Genomic DNA, 14,555 nt, shown 5'->3' with positions numbered 1-14,555 from the left:
AAATAGCCTATGCCACATTCTCAAAAGAGAATAAATAATGGATTCCATAACCTGACAAATTTCTATTATTAAGGTGAATTGAATAAGATGTTAATGGGAGACCTTGACTTTCATGTCATCACATCTTAATGACATTTATATGATTAGAACCTTCAGAACTTTGCCCCAGAAGTGAAAAATGGAAAGATCACAATTTTGGCTAGTAGACTTTTTTTTTGTATGACTTAAAAATCTAGGTTAAAAATTGATTAGTTGTCAACATTTAAAAATATGAAGATATAAAGTTACAGCTTTCTTAACCTCTTTTCAAATGCCAGGTCTTGTAGCAACACGGATTGCTCCATGGCAACATTAACAGTGGCAGAGGAGCATATGGCTCCTCTAGAAAAGCAATTGTGTTCATGTATCAAGCTCCTCACCTGTTCCACCTCGTTTATGTATGTCATCAGTCTGGCCCCTCTAGGATCTGAGTTTGTGGTCCTTGCTGACCCCACAGAACTAACCTCATTAAATCCCAACTCATACCCAGTGATGAGAAAAATCGTGGACAGATGGTTTAAGGAGAACATATGTTGTTGATCTGTTTTTCTCATTTCATTAACCCTTTTGCCAGCATTTTAAACAGTCTAATCATATGTCACAAACCATAACTGGAGCATCAGTTTATAAGAGGATAATCTAGAGTTTCATTGAACTGTTTATTTTTAAATGTCAAGTGAAATCTGCTTTAAGATTTAGTCTGTAGTTCAAGGCAAATTTTACCAGCTCCATCAATGTGAACTCTACACACATTCCAAATTCCATGCCAGACACAGACCTGTGATGTCCAAGCCGTAGGAAGGGGACCTCTGGTATGGATTTTTCCACAATGTAAGTAGATCAAGAGTGAAAGGTTTCCCCATGAAATGTTACATGTCACATGGTACAGTGACATGTTAGAGGCAAGGGGAAAGACACCTGGAGACACAGTGATGGTAGCATGTTGTAGTATCTAGAATTTCCTGAAGATTTCACAACCCCTCTCTCATTCTCCATACTTAAGGGGAGGAAAGTCTATGTGAATAATCTCATAATGAAGAAAAGTGAAGATGTAGTTAACGGGAGGCAGCAATCAGGAACACGTTGTTTGAAAACAACCCTTCTCTCTCTCTTTTTTTTTTCTTTTCAATTTCCAGAGTTTCCTTTTACTTAAATAAAAAAAGTTAATATCTAGGGGCGTGAGATGAAAGTGTAGGTCTCTAGAACAGGTCCAAGGCTCCAGTCTAGTATTCTTCAGTGAAGGATACAGATCAGAAGCACAAAAGGAGTCTCTATGATCCCATGTGATCTGGAACAGGTCACTAAGCTAGAAGTTCCTCATAGAGAGATTTGACGTTAGTGGTGACTGGTCAAATATTTGGATTGAAAGGCAGGTAATACCTTGGCATTATTCACAGAAGTCTTTCCTGTGTGTCTGGCTTTGAGCAAGGGCAGGTTAGCTTATTCATCACCAACCAACCTAATCATCTCTGACCAACTGGTCAATTACCTACAGTGGATAGAGCTCTAAGGGGAGGTGTCAGAGCAAATTCCAAGTGAACTCTTCATGTGGCCATAGACAAACACCTTCTGCTTAACTAGTGATTCAAACTCTCTCAGGACCCATGTCATCTGGTGAGTTCTTGTGTCAAGGATCTATTATATACAAACATGCTAAGTATGTCACAGATGAGAGACAAGAATGGATAAAACCAACTGCAGTGGAAAATGCAGGGAAATTTCAATTGTGTAGGATGAGGGAAATTACTTTTTCTTCTTGACAAACTCACAGACAAAGTACATGGTGAGATGACACTCCGTATCATTCCATCTGCCTGAACTCAGCATTTCCACACAGTCCTCATGACCATAGGGGTCGCTGGGCTCCCCCTCCTTCCAGTTGCTATAGTTCTGCAGTGGGGTGTTGTCCGTGAACACATACTGCCCCTCTCTCTCAAGGTCATTCACCCCAATGAACACCCGGAAGAAGCCACTCTTGGCAACATAGTCAGCAATAAGGGTGTTGATGGCTTCATCCTTGGGCATGGCTAGCATGCCTCCCCGGATCCTGCAGTGGGTGAGGGATTCCCTGTAGTTCTTCTCCTCCTGCACGATGTAGTAGAATTTCTCTTCAGTTTCCCTAATTCCTGCAATGACTATATAGGGAGGAAAAAGAGAGTATCATTATGCATCTCCAAAAGATAAGGGTCAAGTTTGACTACAAGACAGACAGATATAATTCATTTGTTCAGCACTCAAGAATTATTTTGCAAGGTCCTGTCATGAGAGCACCACTGTTTTTTTCTCTAATCATTAAGCGGAGAATGAACATCTTTACCATCTGTCCTTCCTTCCTTACCTCCTTAACCTCCCATAGAGCTGTCCAGCAGGGAATTCCATTGACAAGGATTTGCTATAGGAACTGCCACCCAGATCATTCCATACTATCTTCCCAGTCCCACTTATGTTTTAGCCATATTTGCCCATGATCATGTCCCCCTCTGTCTTCTATTTCCATGTCTGGAAAGTCTTACTGCTCTTCTACCTGACAAACTCCTATTCATCACTTAAGCAGTCTTTCTGATGCCCCTGCACAGACACGGGATTCTAGTGTTCTTCCCTGTATTCCAGTGCTCTCCCACTTTACAGGTCTTTACAGGTCTCAGCATATTCTGCTCTAATTGTTTGCCCAAGTGTTACTTCTACTCCACTGTGAATGACTTGAGGAGAAGGCTCATGTCTTTGACGCTCTTCAACCTCATTGCATCGACCATTCCCGGGAATTATAAATGCTTAATTACTGGATAGAAGAATAATACAGAACCTTGTCAACTTTGGGCAAAGTTCTGAGGTTATAAACTTGTACACTGAGATTGTCCATGTTATCCAGATACAAGAGGGATACCAAGTTACTGACTGAATTTCCAATACAATGAGAGACTCAGAATCATCTTTAGCTCATATAATGGAATACTTTGGGCTTTAGGGGCATCTACGCATACATTTGGGGTCCATAACTTTAATTTATAAAGATGTATGTGACCACTAAACCATTAGAAAGTATTGCTCTGTGTTGTACTTTTGAGGTCTGGTTTATCCATGACAGTCTAAGTCATATCAGATACAGAATCTTCAGTAGGGTTACAACTAGAGCTATAATTAAGGTGATTATTTAATATCAAGTATTTCCTATGCCTCTAGTATTACCAGGTAACTATGAACACAAGATGGCAGCTGTGTGCTTCCTATAATATACAACATATTTTTGTGAATTACAATAGATAAGAGTACAAAAAAAATGAAATCAGTTATAATAGTAACTACTATAGTTCCCTCAATAACACTTTCTCTGAAGAGCATATATGAGCACTTTCTAGTTTAAGGACCTCACTGCTAACTGTTATGGGGAAATAGACAAAGGATAACAAAAATGACCAATATGGGAAGTTACAAAATTTAGAGAAACATATGATTTGTACTGAGTTTTACTGTGGAGTAAAAGGACTCAGGATAACCTGTATTCAAATCCTGTTCATTAGGTCTGTATCTGTGGGCAAGATATTTTGTCTGAGCTTTAATCATGGTATCTGTCATAACAATCATAAACATTCAGTGAAATAATGCTAGCACTCACACATTATCTCAACTGCTTAAGGAAATGGGTCTTGTTGTTTTCATCTCTTTTCCTGAGATTCTTGCTGTCCCTTTTTTATCCCCAAGGCACAGGTTACCAAGCTCTACTCTTGTCTCCATTTCCCTCTTAGGAAAGTACCTTTTTTTTTTTTTAAACCAAGAGGCAATATACACATGCATGAATCTATGTCCTAGAATCTCAGTGGATATTTAGCATTTCAATAGGCCTATAGACTGGTGACACCATCCCAGTAAATCTTTGTCCAACCTAAGGTATTTTCTGCTGGGAAATGTGTTGAAAGAGACAAAATCCATAGATATATAGTCCAAAGCAAAAGAGAACTTGTTCACCATTCTTCACGAACTTCATAGATGTCTTAAGCCGGGCAACACTAATGTCAAGTTGTCCAACGACTTTCCGGTATCTTCCACAATCACAGACAGTACCTTAAATGACAAAAACTGTACAATCATGTGGAAGTAAATGCAAACCAATTAGAAAGGGTATTTGTTCAATATTCAATATTTACTCTCTTTTTCTAGTCTGATAATAGCTCTCTGTGAAGGCTATCCATTTAACTTTTTGTTTAAAACAAGGTTTCCAATTTATGTCATTTTTAGGAATCCAGACAACATCTTTTAAAGTGTTTGAAATGATTTAAAAAATTCTAAAGTAAATTTTTGAAAAGAAGAATAAATCTGACACACCACCAAACAAGCGTGGTGAACCATTTGGCATTTTTGTTGAACACAGAACTTCTCTGTTCAACCTCAGAATACAATTTTTACAGCTTCCTTAAAACACATTTGCAGCCAGGATCTTGGGTTACTGCATAATTCACTCACACAGCACTCCAAAGAGAGGAGACATTTTTCATGATTTGATCAAATGTTAATTCTGATTATTCATTTAAAGTATAGCTTGCGTGTTTCAATGTCTATGTTTAACTCCTACAAGTAGGTCTAATTTATAATTTTGAAAACCAGCTGTCCAGTTTGTTGGTTAACTATGATTTTAGTTTGCCATTCTCCTTTCCTCACCTACCTTTTCACTTTCATCTAGAGAAGCAATTATATGGAAAATAAGATAAAACTCAAATTGAGTCCCCTTTTCTGTTTAATAATGTCTGTTTCATGTAAACATTTGTTTTCCTTTTTTCCTTGGTCATGTAAAAAGTAAAAACAATTTTATTAACCAAAGGAACAACAACAACAACAAAATCTGTGGCTTAATTATTCCATATTCTCTGTTAGATATAAGGTATGAAAACAGTACTTTGAATTACTTAGTATTCACCACAGCCCTGTGAATAGAAGCCACTGAAATTCCCCAGAACAATCTACCTTGTTGAATCTAATTCAACAAATATTTATTTTTTCTTTCTCTGGAAGTGAAACTGAATACTAGGGGAACTCCCTGGCCAGGGAGGACATTCTGGAACCACGGGCCCTTTCTGGATCAGGCCAGCATTTGGTTGAGATGCTAGTGGAATGTAAGGCATGGTATGTTGATGCAGGTTCTGCTGATTCTCCCCTGGGTCCCAGAGATTGAGGGCTGCTTCCTGACTTGCTGGGTTTGCTTTTCACAATAAGCATGACAGGCATGGAATGTGCCCTCATCTCCTTGCCTAGGGCTTGGAAAGTCACCGGTGGATAGAGAGGAAAGTTCCCTTCTTCCCTTTCCTCTAGCCTGAGAAAAGTCAGGTTAAGCAAGCTGAAAGTAATTTTGTTTTTCTTTAAAAACATACGCATTTTTGAGATGAACATATTAGGGATGATGCTAGAAATCATGGAGAAAAATGAGTATACCATACCTGCCTTGCCTTTTTCTCCAGGTATCCCAAGCAAACCCTTTTCCCCTTTGTCACCTGTATAAAACAGCAGCAGAGACAGAAATGCACAATGAAACAAAAAGGTAAACTCTTTATTTAGTTTGAACTGTGGATTGAACCCAGGGATGCTTAACCACTGAACTATATCCCTAGCCCTTTTTATTTTTTTAGTTTGAGGCAGGGCCTCTTTAAGTTGCTGAGGGCCTTGCTAAGTTGCTGAGGCTGGCTTTGAACCCATGATCTCCCTGCCTGCCTCAGCCTCCCTAGTCCTTGGGCTTATAGACATGTGTCATGGCATCTGGCAAAAGGTAAATTATTTCAAGCAGAAAAAATCCTACACATTTAAAATCAGAAGAAATAGTTTTTCAAATTGCATGGGCAATATCTCCAACTAATAACCCTTGGTTTTAGATAATTTCCTTCTGCATTGGTTGTACAGGCACAGATAATCAAACAAGTCATAATTTCTTTAGATGGAATGTGGTATCCCAGCAGGATGTGTAAGAAACATTTGAATCCGTGATATCTGTCCTACTAGCATTTTTTTTTTAAGTAATGTGGCTTTCTGAACAAGGCTAATAGAATTCTCAGTGTGTTTTAAATTTTAGAAATACAATTGCTTTGCAAATCTGGATCAGTTGGTTACCACATTGCAGTGTCAGTGTATTTATTAAGCCCCAAGTCATTCTGTGGCTTTGCTCTTGGATTTTGAAAAACATGTGTTGTACTTTTTCAATTTAATTCAACAAATGTTTATTATTTACTCTCTGCAAGACAAAGACCTGGTGAGGATATACAGGGAGGAAAGATTAAACCTCTGACTTGAAGGTTTTACAATTTTCAGGAGAGATGTGATAGATGTAAATATCTATACCATAAAGTTATGTCAAATATATTTTACTGATAATCCTCTGTATTCTCCTTTGTATGTGACCATATTCTTATTTAATCAGAGACATCCAAAGAATGATTCTTAAAGAATTAGGAATTTTAAGACAAAGAGAAAAAAATGTTGATTTTTTTTTTAAACTTTAAAATTAGCTCTTAAAACCCACATCAGACACAATAGTTGAAAGGAAAAGCTTTTCATTTACAAGAGATAAATGTTTGGTGGATGTTCTTGAGGATCAAAAGAGAAGACCCTGAGAGAAATAAAACAGATTTTACAGTTTCAATGGTTATCTGGGATAAGAATAGGAAAAAAAAAAAAAACATATGAGGGATAAATACAGGCTGAAGGTCACCCAGGCTAGGAGTAATATGGGGCTTAACCCCATTGGAGTTTGGTACAGCCAGGAATTGGGTATATGACCCAACAGAACAAATCGAAGGAGGAAAGAGTCAGCAAGGATGTTCCAACTTCATCCTTCACCAGCTACAGGGAAAAAACAAAGCCACTCTAAACCCTGTAGGGTGCCCTTTATCTCGGGCACTGAGGACGCCCGTTAGCTCTTCTCCACATCACTGTCTGACGAATGCTTTCCCAGAATTCAGTTTAAGGTGGAAGAGAAAGTCTCAGAACTTGAAATATAGACAGTGGTAAAGTCAATGACACTGGAGGGTGAAAATGCTGTGAGAGAGATATCACTGGACAAAGATAACACCCTGAGAGGGAGCCAGAGGAGAGAGTGTGTCATCTGGAAGCATGAAGGAGTGTTTAGCCTTTGAACTTGGTTTTGAAAAGTTTCAGCATCAGAAGATAGAAGTGAGGGCTTGGACAACATATAGCAGGGGGTACAGCTGGGGAATGAGAATGGAAATATGTTGAGGACCTTACCGAGGAAGATTGGTCTCTTTACAGTTTGTCTGTTTCCCGTGAATTCCTTATTTCCTTATGTGCAAATTTGAAAAGAACAGATTTTCCAGAATATATTAAAGGAGGCAAGAGAACATGTATTTACTAAAGTCCAATCAGTTGCCAAGTACTGCTCTGTATTCTTTACAAATGTTATCATATTAAGTCCTGTGAACGAGATACTATGATTATATGTATTCTACAGCTGAAGCCATTGAGGGTCAGAAAGCAAATAATTTGCTCAAGAACATCCAGCAATTAAATAGAAGTTCTGGTACTCAAACCCAACCATTTCTGACTCTGCAATTCATGGTGTTTCCCAAATGGTTTGACCAATGACTTAATAAAGTAGAGTATTTGAAAAATGTTCTCAAAGTGAAATAAACCAGATATAGAAAGACAAATACTACATGATTTCACTCACGTGTGGAATTCAAAAAATGTAGCCTCATAGAAGTAGGAAAAAGGGTAATTGTTATGTCAGTGTAGTGGGGAGAAGTTGGGAGAGGTTGGTCAATGGGTACAAAGTTACAGCTAGAGAGGAGAAATAAATTTGGGGGTTCTATTGCACAGTAGGGTAACTATAGTCAATAATGATGTATTGTCTACTTTAAAATAGCTAGAAGACAAGATTTTGAAATGTTTTATCACATAGAAACAATAAATATTTAAGATAATGGATATGCTAATTAATGTCATTTTATCATTACACAACATATACACGTATCCAAATATCATATTTTACCCCATAAGTTTGTACAATCATTATATATCAATTAAAAATAAAATAAAACAAGGGGCTGGGATTGTGGCTTAGCGGTAGAGTGCTCGCCTAGCATGTGCGGGGCCCTGGGTTTGATCCTCAGCACGACATAAAAATAAATGAATGGAATAAAGGTATAAAAAATTTTTAAAAATTAAAAAATAAAATAAAACAAGAAAAATGGAAAGTAATAGCAGTCTTTCTCATCACCAATAATTATATGAACTTAAAACATCATGAATATAAGTTTAATATTTTTATTTTTAAAAAATTTGTTTATTTGCATGCAAATCCCTTGTAATTCAACATGTATTAAAGATTGTTTTCAGTTATGTTATAATTCTAGTTCTGGGTAAGTCCCACAATAGGCATACAAGAAATATAAATACAGAGCAGTAGTTCCCCCCTCTTTTTACTTTCTTTCTTTCTTTCTTTTTTTTTCTTTTTTTTTTTTTTTTGCAGTTTTGCTTTACACAGTTTCAGTTATCTGTGGTTAGCTGCAGTCCAAAAATATTAAGGGGAAATTTTCAGAAATAAACAATTTTTAACTTTCAAATTGCATGTCATTCTGAAGAATGTGATGAAATCTCAAATCATCCTGCACTATCCTCCCTGGAATGTGAATCATTGCTTTGTCCATAGTATCCACATTATATGCTACCTACCCATTAGCCACTTAGTAGCCATCTCCGTTTTCAGATGAACTGTCATGATAGTGTAGTGTTAGTTTTCAAGTAATACTTATGTAGTAGCCTAATGCTGTCTCACAATGCCAATGTCTTTCACATCACTTCATCTCATTATATAGGCATCGTATCGTCTCACATCACTGGGAGAAGGGGGAATACTACACAAGATATTTTGAGAGAGTAAAGGGGGCAAAAAAAAAAAGGACCACATTTGCATAACCCTTGCAGTATATTGGTATTTTAAGTTATTGCGGTTAATCCCTTAGTTTGCCTAATTTATAAATTAAACTTCATGATAGGTATGTATTTATAAGAGAAAACCATAGTATATATAGGGTTTGGTACTATCTGCAGTTTCAGGCTTCCACTGAAGGTCTTGGAACATTTTCTCTAGGGAAGAGAGGAATACTGTATTTGCTTTGGAAAAATGATGAGATTTAAAAAATGAAACATATGTAAAAGATAAAGGAGAAAAGATGGATGATATCATCTATGAACAGTGAAATAAATGAAAATCCTGGTAAAATCTCAACAGGAGAGCAAAAGATCCCTGCCTGGGGTTCACAGTAGAGAAAGCTAGATTGAAGCCATCACCTTCAGCTGAATCTTAAAATGCAGGAAGAGCTTAAATTGGCATGTGGCTTCCATATGTCAACACTCTAACTGCTTCTAATATTTTGATATTAATTCCTTTCCTCTCATAACAAATGGGAACACCATAGTAGTGTGGTGAAGTGAGACCATAGAAACCCCACAATTCAGGATTTAAATCCTGGCTCTGCTTTCTAATAGCTAGATGTGGGCAAGTTATTTAACTTCTTTCTTTTTTTTAAAGATGGAAATGAAAGTATCTAAAATGATAAGATCATCAGGAGAATAAATTAGGTAATGCTATCTCATAATGGGATGAACATTGATCTGACTCAGAGGATGCTCAACTGATGTTAGCTTCTGCCCTGTACCTGAGTTATGGTAGAAGAATGCAGGACATGATCTTAGCTGGTGCGCAGAGCATCTGGGATTAGTGCATCTATTTCTCCAAAATTCATTACGGTTTAAGGTCATCCACAAAACTTGTTTTGACCCATGAGTGAGAACATGTCTGTAATACTGTCTTAAGTTTGAAGACTTAGAGGTCACATTCAGACAAACAAAAAACCATAATGCTTTCAGTGTAAAAGGATTATTTACCTCAAGTAAAAACATTTATTTTGCTATGAGATTGAATTTACCTATACTAAATCATTCTTATTTGTTATTTCTAAAATGAAATATTGACATCCAGAAAGCCACCTTACCCATGCAAGTGACAACATTAAGGTCAGACTAAAAAGTTAAGATTAATCCAAGTCAATGAAAAACTTAGAAGGGCCATCATCAAAATGAGGGTGATAAATATCAAAGTAGAGATTAAACATGAAATTAATCCAGGTGGCCCAGAACACCGCATCTCTATTTCTTTTGAAAATTCGAGGACATGCTCGTAAATTTTGATGACATATCTTTGGAGGAGAAGGAAATCTTAGTGGTCAATAGTGGAAATGGATGCTAAGGGAAAATAGAATTTATAGGAATAAGGAGTAGGATAGAAAGCTGCATTGTGGGATATAAAGTGCTTTATTGTTCTTTTTAAAAATTCTTATTGTATCAAACAATTTGTAAACTTTCTGCTGTATAACAGGTTTTAGGATAAAAGTAAGGTTTCCTAAGTAGAGCTTATATTTATTTAGGCAAACGGACCCAGTGAATCTGTCATTCATTTACCCCCAGAGCATCAGGGGGAAACACAGGAGCTAATAGCCATGGCATTGAGGACAGTGACAGAGGTATGCATAGTGCTTCATACCCGAGCCTCCAGGGAGAAGCAGGCCTGTGGGAGATAGGTGTAGTTACCCCTATCATTTCCAGACTCTTAATAACTCAACAATTCTGGGAGTTCATCCACAATGAGATTCCCCAATCACAAAGGGTGGAGACTCTTTGCCTTTTCTTGTCTCTATTGTCTACCACTTTCCCCAAGTCTCTTGGTCTTGTTCTAGGAGATGATTGAAACTTGGACCAAGATCTTTAACTAGCTCTGCTTGTTAGAAACTTCATAAACCTGACACATCTACATCTCGAGAAGTGCAGTGTGCAGTGTCTAAGAATGACTCACTGAAGCCCTTCACTTCGGGGCTTGTTCATGTCAGTGGATTGCCACTGTCCTCCACCTCTGCTCTCTTCAGGGAAGTACACGGTGTCTTCAGATGGGTCTTAGCCTCCTCTATCATGACTAACTTCTAGAAGTCTTGAAGTCCAATATATCCCCCTCTAGCTATACCCTCTTAGATGTAGATATGCTAATTCCAGATGATCCGTGTACCAGCCAAGAACATGTCCTGTATTCCTCTACCAGAAACACTTTATCCACTGATTCCCTTCTGCTCCAGACCATGGCTCCTAAAGTCCTATTCATTTTGATAGCCATCTCATGCCTCCAAATACGTGTGTGTTTTATTTATTTTTTTTGACCTAGCTAATCACAATTAGTAGAAAGAGCAACCTAATGCAGACCCATCTCTCCTGGCCTATAGAAGAAGCCTGAAAAATTTCTTTCACCTTTACAACTTATTATTGACATATTAAAAGTAAGAATATTGTACAAATTGAAAATATCACCTTGCAAAGTCTTTTTCATTGATACCAAAACTTTGGATTTAGACAAACTTTCCACAGACTTTCTCTGGCTCTGTATTTTTCAAACATTATTTATTTTCCACAAACTACACATTTCTTGTGCCAGATTCTCCAGGACATATTGAGATAATGATCTGACATATTGCCCAGTGCTTTGTAACATGGTTTTGGATAGACCTGCACAATAAGTGGTAGTACTATATTTGTAGGCTATTCCTACATTGGACTTGCTAGCAATAACTTGATTGTACATCAAAATAACTTCAGACTATGTAAATGTACCTTATTAAGTTCAAACTTAATGTTTTACCCTCTCTAGCTCCTCTTAGCTAATGCCCCAAATACTTGTATCCACTCCTGGACACCTGATACAGATGACGGAGGGAAATTGGAGCAGGGGAGAACAGCGTTAAGTCATGCTTTCTTGATGGGTAACATCACCTCCAAATATCAGTTCTTGGGGGTGAAAAATTCTAGTTGTTAAAATATATAAAACATAAACATATACAATATGAATAAATGAATATACAGTCCATGAATAATATTAAAATTTCACCAGAAGAGGCAATTAGGAAAAATACATTATAGAAGGCTTGTTGGAGGAACAATTATTTAAGAAATGTGGAGAAGCACTGTTTTAACCAGTTGAGGCCAAATGTCTCACTAAGACATAGGGTTATGTGAACCATGCAAATGAGAGGCTTGCTAAAGGGTCTTGGGAACCATGCAAATGAGGGACTCTAAAGCCAAAGTTTCACTAGCCACAAACAGTCTGTAGCAGGACCTGTGAACCCTGAGGAGGGTGTGTAGCTCTTCTCCAACCACAAGGATTTCAATCAGAGGTGAATATGCAGTACAAATCCCTGGATCAAAAATTACCATAGCAGTTTCTTTGCACTACACTGCTCTGCATCCCTGCCTTCAAATGTGACCTAAGGAAATTCCTCAAGGGAGTTAGTTATAAAAGAGTAGAGAGAGAAGAAGTATGGAGTGAGTTACAGAATAGAAGAGAGGGGCCACGGCCTCAGCCCAGACTCCCAACTATCACCCTATCTACAGGAAGACACTGCAGGCCACAGAATGGCACTTGCTCAATTATGCAGAGGCTCAAGCACTTATGAAAAGACGGAGGGTACATCAAGGTGGCAGAAATAGTAATACCCTAAGCCACTGAGCTTCCCTAATCTATGACTTTGTACAGGTTTTCTTGCATCTTTCTTAAATGTCTTCTCCCCATTCCCTCAAGACCTAAATCACTTCCTCCTCTTTAACAGTCTTGCCTTACTCTCCCATATGGCCCCTGTAGTAACCATGCCATTCAGTATTATGATTTTTGTTGATAAATTTCTATCTTTTTGAATAGTCTCTGAGTCATTTTCTATACAATTTTGATTTTTCTTTAGCTTTGTATCCACAAACCAAGTGGAACAATGCCTGTAAGTTTGAATTATTGAATATTAGAAGCAATTAGAACCTGTTACTATTGTGGGGTTTGGGGAGAAGAGGATAGGAAAGAATTGCTTAGAGAATAAAGAGGAGACTATCTCTGTTTTCTAATATTGAGATAGTGACTATGTTCAAGATCAAAATATGTCTGAAATCAAATGGGGATACACACATATACCTCAAGTTTCTATCCTGGTAATAGATCACAGGTATAGAATCATTAGTTTACTTAATTCAAATTATGAAAAAAAGTTATTTTCTTCTGTACTGATTTATGTTTTATGAATAATCATCATGTCATTTTAATTGTACCAAGAATTAGTAGCCAATGAGTGGATCTGAAGGAAAGTTTAATACAGACACTAGTAGAACTTTAGGCTTGACTCTGTCCCTGAAATATTGTTAAATTTTGCTCAAGGACTTTCTTTCTTTGAGCTGCGAGATATATTGCTTGTGTAAGAACCAAGATAGGAAGACAAAATTTAACTTTTAAAAGAGAGAAAAGGGATCATTTTCATCATTCAAAATCTTAAAAATATTTTAAGTATATGTCCAATTTACTTTAAGTTGCTACTACAGAAAATAAAATGCAACTTACCCTTCTTGCCAATAGGCCCAGACTTGCCAATATTGCCCTGGGCTCCTATATCACCCAGTTCTCCTTTAATTCCTGAAAAACAAAGAATGCCATTTTTAATACCATAAAGTTTTTTTCTTCCCTTTAAGAATGTGACTAACATGAAATTTGCCAAAAAGAAATACTAAAAAGTATATTCTTCATCCTGTGATATCTGATTTGTATCTTGTGCTATATTATCTATTTTAACAATTATACTTTATGTATACGTTATTATGAAAATAAAATACAGGTTACTATGACAATCCTGAACATGATGATATTAAAATACCTGCTGGTACAGTATTTCTAATGACCAAAGCATAGGATGTTTAATTTTAATGTTAGATAACGGCTCAGTAGAAAGATTCTTGTCCTCCTTTTTGAATCTGTTCCTCTACATCCACTTCGTCTTCACTTTGGGATTCTATTTTTTTCTGTCTTTTAAAGCAAGGTTTGCCCATCTTAGCAACTTTAAAACAGAGGAGGAAGGTACAATCCTAAAATCTGGTGATCAAAGCAACATCAGAGATGGTCTTGCTGAGTTTTTATTCCAAATGTATGATCAGGGATCACAGCACTCTTCTAAAGCATTATTGATTTTTTTAAAATACAATAATGTAAAAATATTTACAAGTAATAAAGCTTTATTTTGTAAGATTTTTTTAAATTGACATACATATTTCTAGAAGATGGCCGTTTCTCAAAATAAGGCCTCAAGGACTTATGTATCCTTTCTTGCCTTTCAACTGCTCAAAATTTTCAAATAAGGGCAACTATCTTGTAGCAGTTGGCAGGGATTAATTCAAGAGTTCAGAAGCATCCCAATCCAGAGGCTGTGTTTTAAGGAGGTTTACTCTGGACATTTTAAGGGGAAACATTTCCTTATAGTTTTATGTTATTCTCATCTTCTTTGCTTCTGATCATCTCATACTATTCTCTTTGCCCATTGTGTTATTCATTTTTAGAAGCAAAGAGGATTTAAAGAAATAGAGATCTTGGGGAAAGGAAACATATCCACGGATCAGGCAGCTCTTTCTATTTCTTTGTGTGTTTCCCCTGAAGCTCTAGGCCAACGGCAGAAAGT

At 37.0% G+C, this 14,555-nt stretch overlaps 1 protein-coding gene across 1 annotated transcript in view; it reads right to left on the bottom strand.

Annotated features, from left to right (window-relative positions):
• Positions 1–1,782: 1,782 nt before the first annotated feature.
• The window catches only part of COLEC10 (collectin subfamily member 10), a gene marked incomplete at its 3' end in the record, with an annotated part of 35,006 nt that continues 22,233 nt past the window's right edge, over positions 1,783–14,555 (bottom strand). Inside the window, exons 3-6 of the mRNA XM_081266807.1 lie at positions 13,451–13,522; positions 5,466–5,519; positions 4,003–4,098; positions 1,783–2,174 (exon numbers count right to left, since the gene is read on the bottom strand). Of these exons, the coding sequence (XP_081122933.1) occupies positions 1,783–2,174; positions 4,003–4,098; positions 5,466–5,519; positions 13,451–13,522 (614 nt within the window). The remainder of the gene's footprint in view (positions 2,175–4,002; positions 4,099–5,465; positions 5,520–13,450; positions 13,523–14,555) is intronic.

Source organism: Spermophilus citellus (genome assembly GCF_964194105.1).
Source record: "Spermophilus citellus genome assembly, chromosome: 14".
Taxonomy (NCBI): Eukaryota; Metazoa; Chordata; class Mammalia; order Rodentia; family Sciuridae; genus Spermophilus; species Spermophilus citellus.
Note: the sequence above shows the minus strand (reverse complement) of the source record. Positions and strands in the feature narration are given on the sequence as shown.